Here is a 20,616-nt window from a genome sequence, read left to right as displayed (position 1 = left end):
GAAATAGCCTTAAAGAAAGATCCTAACATTTGAAAGTTAGAAAGCCTTGGATTAAGAGCTTTCTGCTTGGTGAGGATGTGCAGTACAAATGAAGATGCGATTGAATACAACACAGTGCTGCTATTATTAAAGGGGTTGCTAATAAGTTGTCAATATGTTCATTTATTTTTGGCTGTAAGATTGCATCATATCAAGTCTAAATGTCACTGATAGGGACAACTGATTTGGTTTATTGCTTCATGCAAGCTATGTTAATTACCAGTAACGGAGATTCAGGTGCATGACAGTAATTTACAGTGAGTTATAAAAATGTTACCACTTATGATCGATGTCAATGCAGCCCGGGGCAGATTTGTAGCTACAACACTGAAATTCTCACAAGATTGAAGATAAATCATTTTAGCCAGCCAACTTTGGTGACAGTAGAACAGAAGACCTTCATAGCTGTCAGTCTTTCTTTATTTGCAGGATTCCTCAGAAAGCTGAAAATGTGCATCAAGGTTTAACATCATACACTGAGAACATATGAACATGTAAAGAGAGCGGATACCCATTACATGTCTGAAAAAAGTATTTTGACTGTTTCAGAGACCCATACTGAACTACGCAGAGTCATCTAGTCTTTTCACCAGGGACTTGCTCAAAGTATCCACTAGGTGGTGCTTTTTACCTGAAAGTACAAAACACTCACACAAGGAGATTGTGACTTTGCTCAAATCAGTATTCATGAGTTACACAGCTGACTAGAGGAGAAGATTAGCAGAGAGCAACTGTATTTTTACACTGTTTATCATCGAGGAAAGAAACACGTTTGTACAAACTACTTTTATGGTGCTTTTTTTTCTTGTCATTTTGGAGCTAACTGTGAACTGTGAAACACAAAAAAGACCTGTGTGATCATTCTTCAAAAATAGAAAAAAAGAAATAAAAAAAGATGGGTGAACTATTCCTTTAAGACACTTGAATACTCTTCTCTAACACTCCATCTACAGGCCAAATATTCCATTCAGTCATTGGCCAAATGTTTTTTAGCTTTATATAATGCAGCTGGGTTGCATGACTTTGATGCAAATAGGAATTGACAAAAGAGGACACTAAGCCATCGGGTGAGTACTTAGAAATCTTTCTGAAAGTCGATGATGATCCTTATTTTAGCTGCTCCATTTGATCTCTTATAAAGTCCCAGAGTCTACCAACCTGTAAACAGATGTCTTTTCTGCTCTAAAATGAAACGCAATTAAAAAAAATACATAAAATGCTGAGTTAAGGTTGCTGAAAATTAGGTTCTGACTATGAAAATGTTCTGTGCTTGTGAAGGATCACATGTCCTCGGCCATCAGCAGCGGCTGCAGGAAGAGTCCAGCTGTACCCAGAATGCACACGAGGACAAACACCCACAGAAAGATCCTGTCAATCACCATCGCCACATACTTCCAGTCATCCTGGACCTTTAAAGACAAGGGTTGGAAGAGCAAGACATGAACTATGGATCATATTTGATGTGCAAATTTCTAAGGCTCAAAATTTTTAAGCTCTACTGTTTCACACACAATTTCATCCATGCCTTCTGTCGTGAGTTTTTTATCTAGTCAAAGCTCTTTTAGTGTAATTGTACAACTGTCCAGCTTCAGCTGCTTCTTCTGGTGTCAAATCTTGTGATTGTGATCAAGTAAAGGTCAGAATAAGGTCAGTAATATCTCCAGATGAACTCTTACTGGACTGAAGCAGCTCAGCTTTACTTGATTCTCCATCAGTCATGTTTTAGAGTCTCAAATCTGATCTTTTGAGGAGCGTTTGTTTCCAGAAGCTTTACTTTCACTGTTCCTCAGCAGAGGAATGATCTTCACAAGCCTCCAGAACATCTCACATCTTCTGAGGAGCCTTGATTTCTTCAGCTCTCAGTCACTGTGTTATATGTGCGGATCATTTACATCTCATCTCAATGACACACATTACTGGAGATATAGAGCACAGACTCATATTTAGATAATTTAATGTCAGTATCTGCCCTACTGTTATTAAAGATCTCATTGATTTACAATACAAGCATCAGAATTTTATCATAAATATCAAAAAATTTCTCAGAGTTCTGAATAAATAAGCACTGTAAATGAAGCCTGATGGAAAAATATGATACTCAAGGAAAAGCACATACAAACAATATATATATATATGTGATTGTGATGTGATTTTGTCTAAAGGTTCATTTCATAAAATTTGAATTTCTAACTATTATTTCCTAAGTTAGGCTTTACAGAGTTAAATTATGTAGTTGATAGAGTTCAGCACTCCCAGAAGCAGAAACATGCTTTATATTTCCCCTTTCAGGATCCCTTGCTTGTTTAACACTAAACACTGAGGACCTAGGAATAAAAAGTCATCAATGACAATGAATCATGAATTGAAGTCGGTTCTCTCACCTCCTTGGCCTCGTTCTGTAGCCTCATGTTCTCTGCAATGTACTTGACGCTCTCTATGGCATCTCTGACCTGTGGAGACAAGCACAGAACGCCTGCGTCCAGAGACTCAGAGCTGGAGCACGGACTCCCTCCTCCTCCGTCCTCTGCTCCTTCACTGGAGACGTTGGTGCCATGTTGATTCCAGCAGCAAGTACATCGGCCGTCTCGACACAGAAAGCTGGGCACTGTCTTGGATGCCGTTTTGGACGCCTCACTTAGTTTGTTGAGCTCAGTGGTGCACAGGAGCAGAGGAGCCCGGCGTGACAGATTTGTGGAAACCAGACCTGGAGTGTGAAGAGTGCAGGATCTGGTCTTCCTCTCTGGGTCTTTCTCAGGCCGCTTCATGAACATGACCTGAGGGAGCAGACTGAGGAAGACGTGCCGCACCCAACCAGGCATGGTGTGCGTCTTAGGTGTGCGGTAATGCACATTGAGCACAAACACAGTGATCACGATGGACAGAGTCACAAATATCATGGTGAAAAGCAGGTACTCTCCGATTAGAGGGATGACGAGAGATGTGGATGGGATGGTTTCAGTGATGACCAGGAGGAAAACCGTGAGGGAGAGGAGAACGGAAATGCACAAGGTCACCTTCTCTCCACAGTCAGAAGGGAGATAAAAAACCAGAACAGTCAGGAAGGAGATGAGCAGACAGGGAATGATCATGTTTATGGTGTAGAAGAGTGGCAGCCGACGGATGTAGATTGAGTACGTGATGTCTGTGTAGATCTCCTCGCAGCAGTTGTACTTGATGTCGTGCTTGTATCCGGGAGCGTCGATGATGGTCCACTCACCGCTTTCCCAGAAATCGTTCAGGTTGATGGTGGAGCCGATCAGCACCAGGTCGATCTTGGCTTTGTCGTAGGTCCACGAGCCGAACTTCATGGTGCAGTTCTGATAGTCGAACGGGAAGAAGGTGACGTCGATCTTGCAGGAGCTCTTGAAGATGGCCGGAGGGATCCAGGTGACATCTCCGTTGAATCGTAGAAGAGCTTTCGTTTTGTCGTCCACCTGGAAATCTCCAACTGCACTGCGGTTTGGAAAAAGAAACAGATCATGAAGGACTGACGAGGTCAATATCCAAACAAGGATCAGACCAGATCACTTACTTGTTGTACAACACAATGTCTGGTTTCCAAATCTTCTTGGATGGCACACGGATGAACTCTACACCTCCAAAATCCTTAGGATCCCATCTGAGCTTATAATCGTTCCAAATCTATGAAAAGTAGAAACACACAGAAAAACTATGTTTTCCCTTTCCGCCACTGAATAAAAATATAAAATGTAATTGCAACTTTTTAATTCTAACTTTTTTTTGACTATATCTCGCAATTCTGACTTTGTAAAATGCAATTCCAAGTTTATATCATTCAGTTCTGAGAAAAAAGTCAAAACTGTGCGATAAAAAGCTACAATAACTTTTAGTTTTATACACAGTGGCAGAAATGGGCTTACATAGTTTTCAAAGATTACTGGAGTACATTTAGCAAGAAAATAGTTTCAGTTTTTGACTTCAGAATTTCAAGTTCACTGGAAATTTACTGGAAATTTTTTTTATTTTGACAATTTACTTAAAGCCTTTATGTATATTGCATTATAAAGATATTCAGAATGTGTTGTAATATTGCCTAGAATGCATTATTTCCAACAGTACATTATATCACAATCTCATCAGATGGATCCAGCAGGTGAGGAGTTTGTTTGATTGGCTATTGCTTATCAAGAAGTTCTCCTCGGCCACCAACCCATCCAGCTCTCGTCCACCACTCAGGTGGTAGAGACCCTCACTGCCCAAATGGCTAAATTAAGTGGCTGCTTCCGCAAATTCCAAGACATTTTGTTGTCCTTGTTTTGTTGCGGTTCTCTCACTGCGACCATGAGCCCAAGCCACACACCAACAACCCGCCCTTGTATGATGGAAATTCGAGTTCATGTCGTGCATTTTTATCTCAGTGTGCGCTGGTGTTCACACTGCAAGTACGCAGATATGCTAAAGAATGGTAAAAGTTAGCTTACATCATTACTCTGCTGATAGGAAAGACTCCAATGCAATGACAATGATAATGCAAAAACCCACTTCTGCACAGACTTTGAGGAGTTTTGCAGTGAAATGACAAGGCTTTCTGATTGCTCTGTTAAGGGGGATAAAGCTGCATCCAAATTAGCACAGCTCCATCAAGGAGGCTGTTCCGTGACCGAATATGCTTTCCAATTTAAGACTCTAGCAGCCTATTGCAACTGGAATGAGGGGGCACTGCGGGTAATTTTTTTGGGAGGGGCTTAACTTTAAAATCCAGAATGAGACAGCTACACACGATCAACCCAAAGACATGGAGGGCTTTATCAATCTAGCTACTTGAGTTGAAAGTCTCCATTTGATTCAGTGACGCTTGGCTCCCTGCTCTTCCTGGGGGCTAGAGGAGACCCAGCCTTTTAAAGTCCACCCACCACCTCAATCGCCTCTGGCTGAACCTGAGCCCATGCAGTTGGAGCAAATTAGATTGCAGGAGAAACAACAAAGGGTGGTATGGGGAGTCTGCCTCTATTGTGGAATGCCGGAAAAATGGCCTGCCGAATCTGAGCACTCCAGGTGAATGGTACGTTAATGGCACTCATCAAACACCCCGCTATGTCTGTGGTCAGAAGGTATAGCTGTCTTCCAAGGACCTGCCTCTCAAGGCTGTCTCTCGCAAGTTGACGCCTAGGTTAATTGGTCCATACCAGATCACCAGGGTCCTTAATCCACTTGTAGTACGGCTTAAGTTGTCTCCCGCCCTTGGTCAGGTGCACCCTATTTTTCATGTATCCAGGGTTAAATCTGTTTTCAGATCTCCCCTTAATTTTTAATCTCCTACCCCCACTCCCCCTCGTCTAGTGGATGTTTCTTCTGTCTATTCGGTTAGGAGATTACTAGAAGTTCATCGTCATTGCAGGGGTATCCAATACCTGATGGACTTGGAGGGTTACGGTCTAGAGGAGAGGAATTGGGTTCCAGCTCAGGATTTTCTGGATCGGTTGCTGATCGAGGACTTCCGCCGGAGACAAGGTATAGTATTAATAGTATTATAAATGGTGTTACAATTATTGAGATCATACAACAAAGTGCATCACAAGGAATTATTAATGAATTAAAAATGCTTGCGAAATCCATTATATATATATATAATCACCGCCGCTGTTTAAAAGCCCAACGTGCCTCTCCTCGAGAGACCAGTCTCTTCCCCGTTCATGCACACTGGTTTCCTTGTGAGTACAGGAAGGGTGCGTTGTGGGATTCCCGTGCCACCAGAGATGTGAGCTGCCAGACCCATGGTCCGGAGGAGAACTGCACCCGTATATATATATGATTCAAGTAAAGTGTTGCTGTAAAGGTGTTTTTCTTTTTTTACACCAATTTTAGTTTGATGGGTTTGTATGCACAAAATATGAAGGCGAGTTATCATGTTGTGTGACACAAAGTATGTCAGGGTTACAGCAAACACACAGACTAAATGGCTACTATCAGATGCTGAGTGTGTTTCAAAGATGTGGCCGTAAGCCATGCTCTCATTTATTATTCTCCAGACTCTCTTCTGGCAAAACAACAGCAAAGTCCGTCATCACTGAGATGAGAGGAGTCACTTAGGACACACACATCCCGTTTGCCCTGTTTAATATAGTTAAGGGAGGCAATGCCAACTAAAGGCACATTTAATAGAACTGATGCGGTCAGTACATGCAGAGTTTGTATTAAGTTAGCCTGATTAAATGGGATTAATGATTTGCCATTTAATCATTAATGAACTGAATGATTCATTCAAAAGGAGGTCACAATTATTACTCTCCTCATGTTCACTCTCTTAACAACTTATGAGATCTAAAGCTGTCTTGTTTAAGTAGAACATTTCCAATCTTCAGGGTAGTAAAAAATATCAGACAATTAGACATCTGGAAACCAAAATCTGATCACATTCAAATGTATATAGTAGTTCACCAGATTCCTATATGAATATAATAATATCATCTACACCATGGGGTTTTAAAACTTTTTGGAGCCAGAAACCCCTTACCGTTCATCAGCTAAGACCAATAACTGAGTGCAGCGTGAGAAAAATCTAATATTTAATTAAAATCCTCCATCAAATTCTGAATGATCTGCATTCTGTATTCAACTCTCTATCATTATATATAATCGTTTTCACCCATTTAAAGTCACCTTCCTCAATGAACCACAGCACCTTTCTTAATTAATGGATTCATTAATGCAGGTTCTGTAAATTGAATGCATGTTTTATCACTTATCTGAATCAGGATTGTCAATAAAGTGGAAAGACTTGTCTTAATGGGGTTATGGTATCCTTTATAAGTTTTTCATATTGTTTCATCCCATTCATTACTCATTATCATGTCTTTTCAAAATCTCAGATCTGCATTCCACTGGGAATCAAATCCGTCTGCTGCTCCAATCACTGTAAACAGTTACCGCAAAGATAGTGAATACAACTATGATCAATTATCTAAATGAATTAATGACCTCTGGATGTGCGTGAATAATGCATGTGCTTACATGTCGCAGCCAAAGGTTGGTCTCCATAATCTGGTTCACCTCATCCTGTGGAAAGAAAAAGGAAAAGAGAGTCTCTGAGAGTCGCAGACATATCACCTGCGGCCGAATGAACACATCTCTGGATTAATATTTTAGAGCTTGAAGAAGAGACATGCTGTCATAAGCAATCATTCTCCAGGCGTCAGTGTGAGCGGGAGAGAGCGGACCGAACCCGAGCCTCCGTGTCTCACAGATGGGCTGTGCTCAAGGACCACCTGAGTCCCGTGGCCTGGAGGAGCTTCATGATGCACACGGACCTCCAGCTGCCTACAAACATGCTCCATTTGTAGCTCAACGTCTGAGGGTTTTCTTAAACGCTCCAAAAAATTGGACTCTCACAATCCCATATCCAGGGAAAAAAAGTGTATACAGAAAAAGTCCAAACATATTTGCTATCAATACATTTTTTATCATAAATGAACAATGAAATAACAATGAAATCTAATTCAATATATTAACAAAAACTATAATAATATCTCTATTAAAATAACACTGAATATGTCACATTTGAAGAAAAACTTTGTCTACAAAACACGTGAACATAATAACACATGTGTAGACTACTGTAAGATCAGAAATGCATTTTCCTGCAACTGAGATACATTTTGAAATATATTTTGGTATATGAAGGTTGAATCTAAATTGATATTCACTTTAAATATAAAGAAAGAAAATGTTTTTTGAAACTTGATCTCAACTTTACATTACATAATACATTTCCTTATATGCCTTTAGTATGTCATCTATTATCACCTTTTAATCCAATAGTCTGTCAAAATATACTGGTAAAATAAATAAATTTGTATAGCTTGAATGCACTGTAAGTCGCTTTAGATAAAAGTGTCTGTTAAATGCATAAATGTAAATGTAAAGCGTAAAATCAGTCCACTAAAGGTGCTGACAGAGAAATGAGAGCATTTCAGAAGTTCATATTTAGACTTTCTCTGCAATTCAATACTGAAATCTTTCTTTGTAATGTTGTTTGCGTTCCCATCTCCAAAAAGGCATGAGACAGTCTCCCTTATCTTTAGAGCATAACAATCGTATATGACTGAATGCACAGAGATTGCAGAAATGCCTTCTTTTGAATCACACAGACCTTATCATTGTCAGGTTGAATTAAACAATCTAGAGAAAAGAAATTAGAAAGAATGACATGAGGAAGGAAGTAAGGCTTGATAGACACTGTGTTTAATAGAAGTGAGATGTTCTCAGAGACTGATCGATGCTTGTCTGAGGTCAGAGGTCAGGCACAGAATCAATGTGAGATCACACTCGCTCTCTGAAGAGAGCAAACTCATCATGTGTCAGCAGATGACTGATAGAAATGACGGAGAGCAGAGTCTGACCCCACTGCACACTCAAATCATCTGAAACTGGGGTAAAATATGAAAATGAGCCTGCGTTTGTTCTTACCACTTTGACCAGCTGTGACATGGACACTTCAAACTGGACGATGACGGGGTCGGACACGTTCTCCACCGGTCTGATGTACTGGTTATAACTGGAGAAGATGACTGAGAAGAGCCTGTGCTCGGCCTCAGAGCCACAAACCCCTGAATCTGGAGCAGAGATCTTGATTACAGCACAGAATCTCCACTGCTTCAGAAGAGGAGAGCCAGCTAGAGCCTCTCAACACATGCAGGAGCAATTTAGCAAATGAAGAATACAACTAAGTGATTTATCTTAAGCAGGCAATAACACCAGAGTATATAGTAATCAGCATCCATGTTAAACCTCTCTTCTTTTGGCAATATCTTGATTTCGTTTTGAACCAACACATACAAAGGGGTTCATTCAGATCAATTGAGACACTTTTGCCATTGAGATGACTGGGAAGAAAACAAAAAAAACTCAGTTATCCTTATTTAACCTCTAACTATGATCCTGATTATAGCTGAAAACATGTAAGAACGCACTGAATTGATATGAGACACATTTTAGTATCGTTAGACTGAACTAGGGATGAATGATAAAAAAACATTCGTTTTTATTTACGAATTTGGTGTCTTAGACCTGATAAAAAGACATACATACATTGTGACAATTTACCCCATACCCGCGACTTTATCAAAGATGGTCAACGTGTTTTAGAAACTGACTTTTCCTTGCGACTGGCTTGAATTATTAATAAAAAAAAAAAAAAAAAAAAAAAAAAAAAAAAAAAAAACTAATTACACGTAACACTGCGTTAAATCGCACATTTGGTCTCATTTCTGTTATGCTCGTTTCATTAATTTCAATAAACAGCAACAAATCTTTACTCACCCGAAAGAAGAAAGAACAGAGAGCAGCAGGTGCGCAAAATGACAAGAGGTCTGGTGTTCATCGTACAGTCCGGAGAACTGATAGAAGAGCAATCCAATAGAGTCTGAACGGGGACGAGGAAGACGAGAGAGAGAGAGAGAGAGAGAGAGAGGGAGAGAAAGAGAAAGAGGGGAGAGGCGAGAGAGAGAGCGACAGAGCGAGAGCGCGCACTTCTCCTTAATCAGAGGATAGCTACTGTCCAAGGCGCAAAACAGCAAATGCACTCAAGTCGACCACTGAATTGGGTGAATTCAAGTTAATACGGGCATTTCCCCAGTCATCCCAATGACAAAAGTATCCCACTTTACCTGTATTAACCCCTACCCTCTTTAAAACGCAGCGCGCGTGAAGCGAGACGCCTCAGAATAGTCATATGATGTGATTCTCACATTGTTACAGGATAAAGCACAGGAGGATATTATAGTTTTACCACGAAGAACACATTTAATACTGGTTGACAGAAAGATCCAAGTAATACATTTGTCTGAAATATCAGTATAAATATCAGTATATGAGAATAATACCCATATCAGAGTGACCCTAATGCTGGCTTCCCAAGAAATGGTAGGCGATGTATGTTTCAAACAGCTGTTGATTCAGACTGATATATATATATGTATGCCATAAACTCCAAACTCTCGCACACACACTCCAACAATGTCCTGTGTGGATTTTTGGTAAAATATAAAACCTCCAACACCTCGGTGTAACCTGTCCTGTTATACAGTATTCTGTGCTGTGAATGACAGTGATGCTCTGTTGTCTGCATTAGATACAGAATAATTGCAGGCTTCCAGTGTGAGTGAGAGCACAGCCAGCAGGTGGCGCTATACTCACGAGTCCATCATCTGAAGGTTCTTTCAGGTGAACACAATGAGGAACACAGAAGATGAGAAATAAAACGACAGCTGATGAATGCTTGAGTCCTGAACACACCGGCACTGAAGAGAATAGTGTGAAATGAAACCAGGATGAGCAGGTGATTCTTCTTCCTTTCCGACGAAATGAAGAACATTTGTGCTGATTTCATCAAGACTTTGCCAAAATGGACATGAATGGCTGCAAAAGAGAGTGAATACCGAGAAATACCTTGTGTATCTATCAAGACTACTGAAATTTGGAGTAAATTTTACAAGAAAATACTATTTCAATCTTTCTACTTCATGATTTCATGTTTAATTCAGTGTTACTAGTGTTTCTGTGAAGCTTACTAGCAATGTTTGAGTGGAAATCTTTACAAAGTAAATCCTACACCAATTTAAAAAAAATGATTAAATAATCCTAATGTGCAGGGACTATCTGTAGTCATCTGTAGGTTTATTTCCCTGAAAAGTGACTAACAATGTCTCGATCTATAACAAGAGTCAGTGGGCGGGGTTAACTGTTGTTTCAGACCAATGGCAGACAAAGGGAGTGAAACCTGTTTGAAAACAATAATAAATTCTGCATTTCCTTTTGGTTTCACTTTACACACTCCGCGGCCATATTCTGGGTAAAAAAATTGCTGATGTGAGGAAAATGCTCAACAGTGAGATTATAATATAATAATGGCACAATGACTGTGACACTATTGGTGTTTCATGCTCAGATCGTCAATCAGAGCTTCATGTGTTTGAATAAGATAATATAAAGCAGCAGTTCATTCAGATCTCTGGCGGCAGGTGACCCGGTCAGGCCTCACATCCCGTCTCGTCTGGACGGCTCTGCGCTGGGCTGCTGGACGGCTGCGGTCTGGGTCTGGAAGAGCGGCTGGAGGAACAGACCCAGTGTTCCCACCACACACACGATCACAAAGATCCACAGAAATAGGCGGTCCACCACCATGGCCACATACTTCCAGTCCTCGATGACCTGCGGATGCACAGAGACCGACTCGTTAATAACCCTATTGATGCATTAGTGCAATAATAAGGGAGGAGGAAACAAATGGAGGCAGAATGAGTCGGAACACAGTGCTGATCCACTACTCCATCTCTCTCAGACCGCTGTCCTCGGCACTTTCTGATTCTCACTATTATTCTCTCTCTCTCTCTCTCTCTCTCTCTTCCACAGTGATTTAAGCACACGATCGATGCTCTTACAATGGGCTCTGGCTGAAGCGTGAGCATAACCTTGGCTGCCTCCCACCTGTGTGTCTGCTGAATAAATGTTCTTTGTTAAATTGAAATGACATTTAACTTATGCTGCATAATTCCATCTGTTGTAAACCATAATGTCCAGGTAATATCTTACAAGCGAGATGTTAGACTAGTGTTTCCTGCACACAGCAAATGAAATACACACACAGTTCAGCCAGCATGCATTCACCAACAAATCACTCTCATCTCTCTTTTTTTAAATGTCAATAAGACTCACACAATCACTGACTCTTACAAATTGAACCGTTTACAAATATTTAATGTTTTAGATCGATAAGGGCAATTATGGCCTGTGATTTACAAGTGAAAAGTCATAAAAACTCTACAAGCCATCAGTCTCCCACGAATAGTTCTTAGGATGATATGGAATTACAGATAACAAATACTTTTACATTAAATAATCCTTTGTTTGGTAACACTTTAGAATGATTTTTAGGTAATGAATAACTACACAGGAACACATAACTAATGCACTAACTATTATTAACTAACAAGAAACTCTGATTAATGATTAGGAAGTAATAGCACTCAGTTGAAAGTGGCAGTTCACTATTAGCTAATCATAATTAATGTGAATTATGCATTATATATAATAAATTCTAAAGGGAAGATCTGGATAACCCACTAGTACTGTAATAACTCAAGTGCTACCAAATCTAGCAAAAGGAGTTACTATCCAGAATCTTACAAAAACCTCAACAGGTTACAATGATTCAGTAATTTCTAGAAAGTTATCATGTTATTCACTTTAGAATACTGCTCCAAGTTGTTAATATTTCCTTCTGATGAGTCATGAGTCATTACTAGTGGTTTACTATGACCTTTAGTTTAAAATTACAGATTATGCATTATTCATATTAATTATGAACCTGTTTACAGTAGTTCTTAGTAGTTCTTGGGGATGTATGGAAAAAATAGTAGTTCCTGATTAACGGATAAACCCCCTAACCCTAACCCTAACCCTAACTACATCATAAGATTAAGCAATATTATGTACTGATTCATTATTACTTACTTTTTAGTTACCAGTAGTTACTAGAGTGCTAATTATGTCCTTGATTCTGAATGGTTGAGGCAGTTTTGGATGATCCTGCCATCTTCCTCCTCCTGCTGGAGCAGAGGAGTCTTTCCCTCAAGGATCTTACGAAACTATTCGTGGAAATTGTCAACCATACCCGCTACCCTCCGGACTACTGCCTCGGCACTTTCTACAAAACCAGCCTGAACGACAAGTGCACAGTGCGGTTGTCCGGAGGTGGTCCTCTGGGGAATTTCGCTGCCTTTGTGGAGTGGGTGCTGCCCACTCCGGACACAGACCCCAGCACACCTATGCGTGGAGCTGAACCCTGAGTCCACTGCTGACGGACAGCCAGAGCCTGCCATGACCAATGAGCCATCATCATGGATGGCGACAAAGCTGAGGATCGCAGTGGAGCCAGAGACCACAACGTCGAACCAGGTGTGAGAGCTGGCAACAGAGCTCACCATGTTGGAGAGTGTCATGGACAGAGAGAGCGCAAAGGGAAGCTCAGCCCACTGCACCATGGCTGAGGGTGAGTAGCGATCTATGTACAGTAATAAGGATCTAATAAATCTGGATATATATGAGCCTATAAATATATATATATAGCCTTCCGGATCCCCGCTTCCATCGGTCTTCCTCCATATCCTCAGTGATGCCTTGGCTCATTGGCTCTCCATCTCTACCTCGGGCTCCTCCTCCACCTGGTCTGCTACTGTCAATCGGTCCCCTGGAGTCGTCAGCCCTTCCTCCACCATGGCTCCTCCTTCCGTTGGCTCCACCATGGGCCACCATCATGGCTGTGGCCTGGGTCCCGCCTGGCTTCTCTTGCTCTAGGTTCCTCCTGTCTCTTCCCTCCATGGTATCCATCTGCTGGCCCCCCGGGGGTCCATCCTCCACTGGTTCCCACCCAGTACCCCCCCCCCCCCAGTTGTTCCACGGTGCGATATCAACATTGCTAATAATCAGAAATGTTTCTTGAGCAGCAAATCAACATATTAGAATGATTTCTGAAAATCTTGTGACAGTGAAGACTGAAGTAATGATGCTGACAATTTAGCTGCGCATCACAGAAATACATTAAAGCAATAAATGCTGTTCTTTTGAACTTTCTATTCATCTGTGAATCCTGAAAAATAAAATGTACAGATATTCTTGTAGAAAACAGTTATTTTAAATTCAAATAATATTTTATATTTTTACAGTTTTACTGTATTTTTGATCAAATAAATGCAGCCTCAGTGAACAGAAGAGACTTTGAAAGGTGTGTCTAGGAAGCAATAAAGTCACTCACACTTTGATCATCATCGTTTCCCATCATGTGGTCAGCAACATAGCAAACGCCGTCCACAGCCTCCTGGATCTCAGATCCCCACTCTGGAGCTGGCCTGCTCCCTCTCAGGTCCTGTGTCGAGTCGTGTCTGCGAGAGCCATAGCCGAACTGAACCTGAGGTCCTCTGTTATAAAAGTGTCCTGGCGAGGAGACAGCTGAGGCTGAGGCCAGCAGCGCAGAGGCAGATGACGACATGCCGGATCTGTGAGGAGCACCAAGGCCCAGCGGAGATCCAGGGTCCCTCAGATGGCGCTTCTGCCGTAGACGCTGACGAGCCGAGTTTCCCCGCGGTCTCTGCATGAATAGCAATGCTGGGAGTCTGACCAGGAACACCAGCTTGACCCAGTCCGGCATGCTGTGTGTGCTTGGAGAGCGATGGTGCACGTTCAGCACACACACGCTGGTGATGATGGAGAAGGTCACCAGCACCATGGTGAACATCAGGTACTTCCCTATTAGAGGAACGTCCAGCGACGTGGGCGGCACGATCTTGGAGATTAGCAGTAGGAAGACGGTTAGCGCTAACAGGACAGAGATGCACAGCGTCATCTTCTCGCCGCAGTCCGAAGGCAGGTAGAAGACCAGGATGGCCAGCGAGGTGATGAGCACGCAGGGGATGATCAGGTTGATGGTGTAGAAGAGCGGCTTGCGCTTGATGATGAAGTCGTAGGTCAGGTCCACGTAGGTGGGGTCCAGAGCGCTGACCGTCCTCCGGCCCGGTAGAGCCAGGATGTCCCACTCGCCGCTGGGAGTAAAGTCGTCCATGCTGGCCGCGTCGGACTTCAGCAGCAGGTCGATCTCGGTGTGGTCGTAGGTCCAGGAGCGGAACTTGAGCGTGCAGTTCTGCTGGTCGAAGGGGAAGTGCTTGACCTCGATCTTGCAGGCGCTCTTGTAAATGGCGGGAGGAAGCCAAGCGATGCTGCCATTGAACAGGACGATGGCGTTGGTGAAGACCGTCACCTCATACGTCCCATCTGCACTGTGGAGCAATAAGAAGAATATTAGATATGTCACAACTACAAGGGCATTTTAAGCTAACAAAATATACAGCATATTTAACAAATAAATAGCTATATATATATATTGCACCTCCAATATCTAATAGTTAAATACGCATACATGTTGCCTTGGCAATAAGTTAAAATAAGTTAGTTTGTCATTAAATAAACACTGAACAAAGTTATAAATGCAACACTTTTGTTTTTGCCCCAATACAGTAAAACTGCACATTTTTGAGTGGTATTTTATTGTGGCTAGCCTAAGACACACCTGTGCAATAACCATGCTGTCCAATCAGCATCTTGATATGCCAAACCTGTGAGGTGGATGGATTATCTCAGCAAAGGAGAAGTGCTCACTAACACAGATTTAGACAGATTTGTGAACAATATTTGAGAGAACTGGCCTTTTGTGTACATAGAAAAAGTCTTATATCTTTGAGTTCAGCTCATGAAAAATGGGGGCTAAAACAAAAGTGTTGCGTTTATAATTTTGTTCAGTATATGCATTTTTTTATGTATTTATTTTTTTCAATAGAAATGTTTTAATCATTTCAGTTAAAGATAATAATTCTGTTTGGAGTAAACACTGCTGGCTGTTTGCTCAGAGGCACAATGGTGAAAGTTGGTGGCTCGTGTCGTGCAGGACCGAAGTCAGTTTCCGGTCATTATCTCCTTCAGCATCTGGGTGTCTCTCATCAGAAACTCACTTGTTGTACAGCACTATATCAGGCAGCCAGATGTGTCTGGAGGGGATCCGGAGCTTGTCGATTCCCTCGTACTCCGCCGGGTCCCACGACAGCCGATAATCATTCCAGTTCTGCAGATAATATCACAACTGTCTTATCATTTCATAGATGAACTTTCCCTCGGTCAGACAATTACACACTTGATTAGTGGTGTAATGAATAGATGTGAGTGCAGGATAAATTCAAGATCAACCACAAGGACGCCAGAGCTGATGAAGCTTTAATCGAGTAATAATTGAGATCTGACGAGCCGCTGACACTGACCTGAGTGATCCAGACGTTCGTCGTCATGATCTGCTCTCTCTCATTCTGGAAATAATTCACAGAAATAATAACACAGGAATGCATCGCTGATGGAAACTTGCAGGTATTGCATATATATGTCTTTGCAGCAGCATTAGATCTGTACTGGTTTATATTAGTGACTGATGACCTTGTAATCTGGTGTTTCTCAGCCCTGTTCCTGCTCATGTGTTTTGACTCACCACACTGATGAGCTGCGCCAGAGACACCTGCAGGAGAACGGTCACTCTCTCGGTCCTGTTCAACGCCGGCCGGATCAGTTTGTTATAGCGATCTTTACCCAGCAGCCAGTTCATCAGGCGCTCCTCTGAGTCTGCACAGAGACCACCTGCAGACCGCCAGAAAACACCTCAGACCACAAGAACACAGACTCGCTTGGGTTATAAAACACAAAGGTGATGACAGTCACCACCAGAAATACTGCAATATGATTTTCAGGTGAATGCACTTGTTGTACATAACGACTGATTAGCTGAGATACTCTGTAAGAAAGATAGAAAGATGCTTAACCCCTGGTGAAAACGGTAAAAAATATATAATAATTGACTCTGCTGGGTTGCTCACAGCTATACATGTTCCAAAAGCATTGGGCTAATTTTTGTTAATTTATGAAAATAGAATTTCTGAATGCTCAAAATTTCCAGGTTTTTTTAATGTTTTAAAAATATTGTTTTCTTGGTTATACAAACATTTAGGACAAATTCCACTTTTTCATTTTGCCCACATTATGGGAAACTTAATCTGAATGTTCTAAAACATTTCAGGAAAAATAAAAATAAAAATCCATGAATAATTTATAAATAATGGATATACAACTGAGGTCAAAACTTTACATACAGCTTAATGATTTACAAAATGCAAATTCTGAATTTGAATTTAAAGTGTCTTCTGGGGATTCTGAAGGACAGTACTAAATGATTAAATATGATATTTAAACAAAATACGAAAAATTTGACATCTTAATTATAAGTGTATAATGCATGGTGTTTCAGTCAGTTAGTGGATCAAGTGTGCAAACTGATTCTTAGTAAATATGCAGCTCCATCTTTTCATAACAGTCGTATAAATAATGCTGAGATGCTGTGTTTTCTTTGGCATGATCTAATCTGACTGAGGACAACACTTAAAGCAGATTTTACTGGCCTCTAATAGAATTAATGACCAAACGGTCAAATGAATTGTCAGTGTGCTTCATCATCAGCTCTAACGAGGTGCTGCTCTCATCACCGAGACCTGCAGCTTCAGTTGTGATTAATTCATATTAATGAGCAGTGATCTGTGTTAATTAGAGACACCCAGAGCTACACTGTAAGCACTTTCTTTATAATGCTGACTGAAGAATCACCAAACATGAGAAACGAACAGCAGACGCACAGGAACAACAGACAAAGAAGAACACAGTGATGGCATGAAGCACGCAGGACATTACCAGGGTCCGAAATAATTATTTCTAAAGATATTTCATAATAATAATAATTGCATATTGTTAATGTAGAATATTTTGTCATTTAGTGCTGTAACCCACAGTTATGATAAAACCACTACAACGGGCACATATTTTGTGTCTTTCAAATTACACAACTACCAAGCTGGGTTATTACAGTTAAGTTCAACAAAAAACAAAACCAAAACCAAAAAAACAAAAAAACAAAAAAAAACCTGAACTAAAATATTACAAATGTAATTTTATTTAGCATTTCTAAGGCAACATTTCTGATTTTCATTTAGTTTAACTTAATGAACTAAAATAACTAAAACTGTAGTAACTGTAATTAATGTCAAAAACAAGAAAATCACTAAAGCTTTAATTTAAAATAACAGCAAATAAAAATAATAAATAAGTTAAATATATTGAAAAGTCTTCTGACATTCGTATTTTCACCATCAAAAAATGGTTGTAAGTCAGTTATTTCAATCTTTTGGTGTAGTGTGTCAGTGGGAAACATCAGTTTACATTTCCAAACATTAATTTTGCCATTAACTGAAATAATGCAGTGAGATTATTGTCTGACAGCATCCACTTCACACACACTTCACACACACTTCACACAGTAGAAGACCTGCTCGTCTCTGGTCTCACTCAGACCCCTGGAGCAGATCACAGACACAGGATCCTCTGCAGGCTCAGAGCAAACATCTGGACACATGCAGGTCCTTTCACGGACACCATGAGCGTGCAGCCAGTGTGAGACGGGTTCAAGTGTTTTATGACCGCAGGCCGTCCTCAACTACAGAGAAGAGACAGAGGCACACAAAGACATGGCCTCAAATGGCCAGTGAGACGGACAGATGGCCTTCAGTCTCTTAAAGGTGAAGAAAGCTGTGTTTGCATTCAACTGGCCTACATCTGGCCACATATCAGTGTGCTTCTGGACGGTCATCAGCCTGAGCGTATGAGGTCTAGCTGAAAAACTCTTCTTTTTCATATGCATTTATTTTCCATTTCATGCTACCCATTTTTCTTTTCTATTTTCTTTCTCTTTTTTTAGGATTCTATAACAAGTGCTGTTTGGACATTTTATTTTTCCACTCATTTTGTTGGTTGAAAATTGTCTGGTATTTAATAATGTTCGCAAAACATTAGCACAAAAACATTAATTATAAATACTTCATGGAACTTATTTTTGTTGTTATTATTATTCAGAAAATTTTCAGTTGAATGTCCATCTGTTTGTTTCAGAACGTTTGGAGAATGTTCTAAAGTAACGTTTGCAAAATGATCAACCCGAGTATTTACTTAACCTTCACATAACCAAGAAGAAGAAGAAGAAGAAATAAAAACATTCAGAAATATTGTTTCCATAACTAAATGGGTTTCTGTTAACTGGGTTGAGTCTGTAGCATATATTTATTCAAGCTTTGTAAAGTGTCATGTGCACTTGCCAAATGTGATAAATCCAGTAAATATATCATTATGATTATTATGAATATTAGTGTTAAACTGTGACAGAGCTTGTCACGTGATCTCATCATAGCGGCTCACGATGTTGTGTTGAATTATCACAATCTCATATAACTGGTGTCTTGATCTCATGTGAATATACATCACTTTAATGAAGCTTATCAAAGGTGCCAGCAATTTCCCTAAAATAAATAAACCTAGTGTGCCTTTAAATAGTTCAGCTGTGTATGAAGCTCTTATACTCCAAACATCCACAAAACACACAGAGAATGTCGTGTTTTTAAACAGTTCAGTCCGAACATTTATTTGCATCCTATGAAAGCAACAACAATCACGTTTTCTCACACTTTTACAACAGCAATAAATCAGGAAAGCACCGAAAAGACATTTCTAACGCTGAAGCAACAGGGTTTAACTTCTGTGACCGAGGAGTGGCATCAAAACTAGAGCAGAAACAGCAGCCGGAGCTCTTTACTTACTTCGGAGGAGAGAGAATGCGCACAGGAGGACGGAGAGCGCGCGCGTCATGCTGGAGATCCTCAGTCCATTCCTCCTCATAGACCTCGATACAGAGCAAAGACACCGAGGAGGAGGAGGAGGATGAAGCGCTGGCACCCGCGGACACAGCACGAGCAGCGCGGAGCATCCAGGAGAGAGAGAGAGAGAGAGAGAGAGAGAGAGAGAGAGAGGGAGACAGAGAGAGAGAGAGAGAGAGGGAGAGAGAGACGCGCTCCTCTGCGCCTCCCCGTCTCTAGCAGCAGACCGGGGCTAGTTGTCACAATATTTAGGTTGAGTTTTGAAATTCGGGTTCTATGTCTGTTTTATTGACCAGTTCATTAAATTGAACACGCGACCCTCTGTGACAACATGCCCCAGTTGCTCTATAAATGCTATGTTGTCAATAGAAAACCCCATTAGACAGCCTCTTGCAGGCTAAAATCTAAACTGTAAAACAATAATGAAAAACAAGCAGTGTGTGAAAACAGAAAGCGGTTTTGACCAACAGATATTATAACGAAATAATGTAATGAATAAAGATTCTGTCACTCTGACCTCCATCCATCACGTCTGTCTTTCACATCCCTCTCTTTCCTCTCTCCATCAGTCAGGAGCCAAACTGAACTCAACTAGACTTTCTGAACTTTGCCAGCTTTAGACTAAAAGTAAGTCCCACGGTGCACAAAATCACTCAAATAGATATTTTAGTGGCAAAGCAACTTGTAATAAGATAAAACTCTATTTCCACAATGCAAATTATAATGCATGAGGTAGTTTATAAATATATAAATGTGTGGGTTGTCTGGATGGTGCAGCAATTCATATTATGCATTTTACAAATAGACCAGAAAGAAGGATGAATTAATGCACTGAACGGTATTGTGCTTTCTGTGTTCAGATCTTAAGTTAACATCATCACGGTCATTCTCTGTCCAGATCATTCACAGGGTCTAACCTCTGTGTGTTTGTGGAGCAGAGAGACTGAAAGCGCTGATTTATCTCTCAGCCGCTCTGCTGAAGGACTGGGGGAGGATGGACGAGACCCTCTCTCTGGTGCTGCAATACAAACAGAGTTCACACAAATACTGGAATAAAATAACAGATTCTAGTCTTTATTAGACTTTGCTCACCTCATTTGCAATTATTTTTCATTTGTTTTGCAATGCATGTATAATCATGCAATCCTGTGATAGCACACAGCAAACAGCCGACTGGTGGATCGTAATGTCACAGAGTCACCCTGAAATACAGCAGATTGCACTGATGTTTCCAACATGGGATAAAAACAGAACACTGGTAAACTGTTGACTTTTTTGA

At 40.8% G+C, this 20,616-nt stretch overlaps 2 protein-coding genes across 2 annotated transcripts; both read right to left on the bottom strand.

Annotated features, from left to right (window-relative positions):
- Positions 1 to 231: 231 nt before the first annotated feature.
- On the bottom strand, positions 232 to 9,410 carry chrna3 (cholinergic receptor, nicotinic, alpha 3). The gene is made up of 6 exons (XM_052530792.1): positions 9,319 to 9,410; positions 8,467 to 8,612; positions 7,012 to 7,056; positions 3,572 to 3,681; positions 2,421 to 3,492; positions 232 to 1,448 (listed from the first exon to the last, which is right to left on the bottom strand). The coding sequence occupies exons 1-6, from the start codon at positions 9,377 to 9,379 to the stop codon at positions 1,320 to 1,322; spliced, it is 1,563 nt and encodes a 520-aa protein (XP_052386752.1). The 5' UTR covers positions 9,380 to 9,410; the 3' UTR covers positions 232 to 1,319.
- A 382-nt stretch (positions 9,411 to 9,792) lies between these two features.
- chrnb4 (cholinergic receptor, nicotinic, beta 4 (neuronal)) lies at positions 9,793 to 19,935 on the bottom strand. Its single transcript, XM_052530791.1, has 6 exons — positions 19,281 to 19,935; positions 16,082 to 16,227; positions 15,861 to 15,905; positions 15,558 to 15,667; positions 13,811 to 14,828; positions 9,793 to 11,208 (listed from the first exon to the last, which is right to left on the bottom strand). The coding sequence occupies exons 1-6, from the start codon at positions 19,357 to 19,359 to the stop codon at positions 11,035 to 11,037; spliced, it is 1,572 nt and encodes a 523-aa protein (XP_052386751.1). The 5' UTR covers positions 19,360 to 19,935; the 3' UTR covers positions 9,793 to 11,034.
- Between the last annotated feature and the right edge of the window lie 681 nt (positions 19,936 to 20,616).

This window comes from Carassius gibelio, chromosome A18 (assembly GCF_023724105.1).
Source record: "Carassius gibelio isolate Cgi1373 ecotype wild population from Czech Republic chromosome A18, carGib1.2-hapl.c, whole genome shotgun sequence".
Classification (NCBI taxonomy): Eukaryota; Metazoa; Chordata; class Actinopteri; order Cypriniformes; family Cyprinidae; genus Carassius; species Carassius gibelio.
This window is presented reverse-complemented; position numbering and strand designations above follow the sequence as displayed.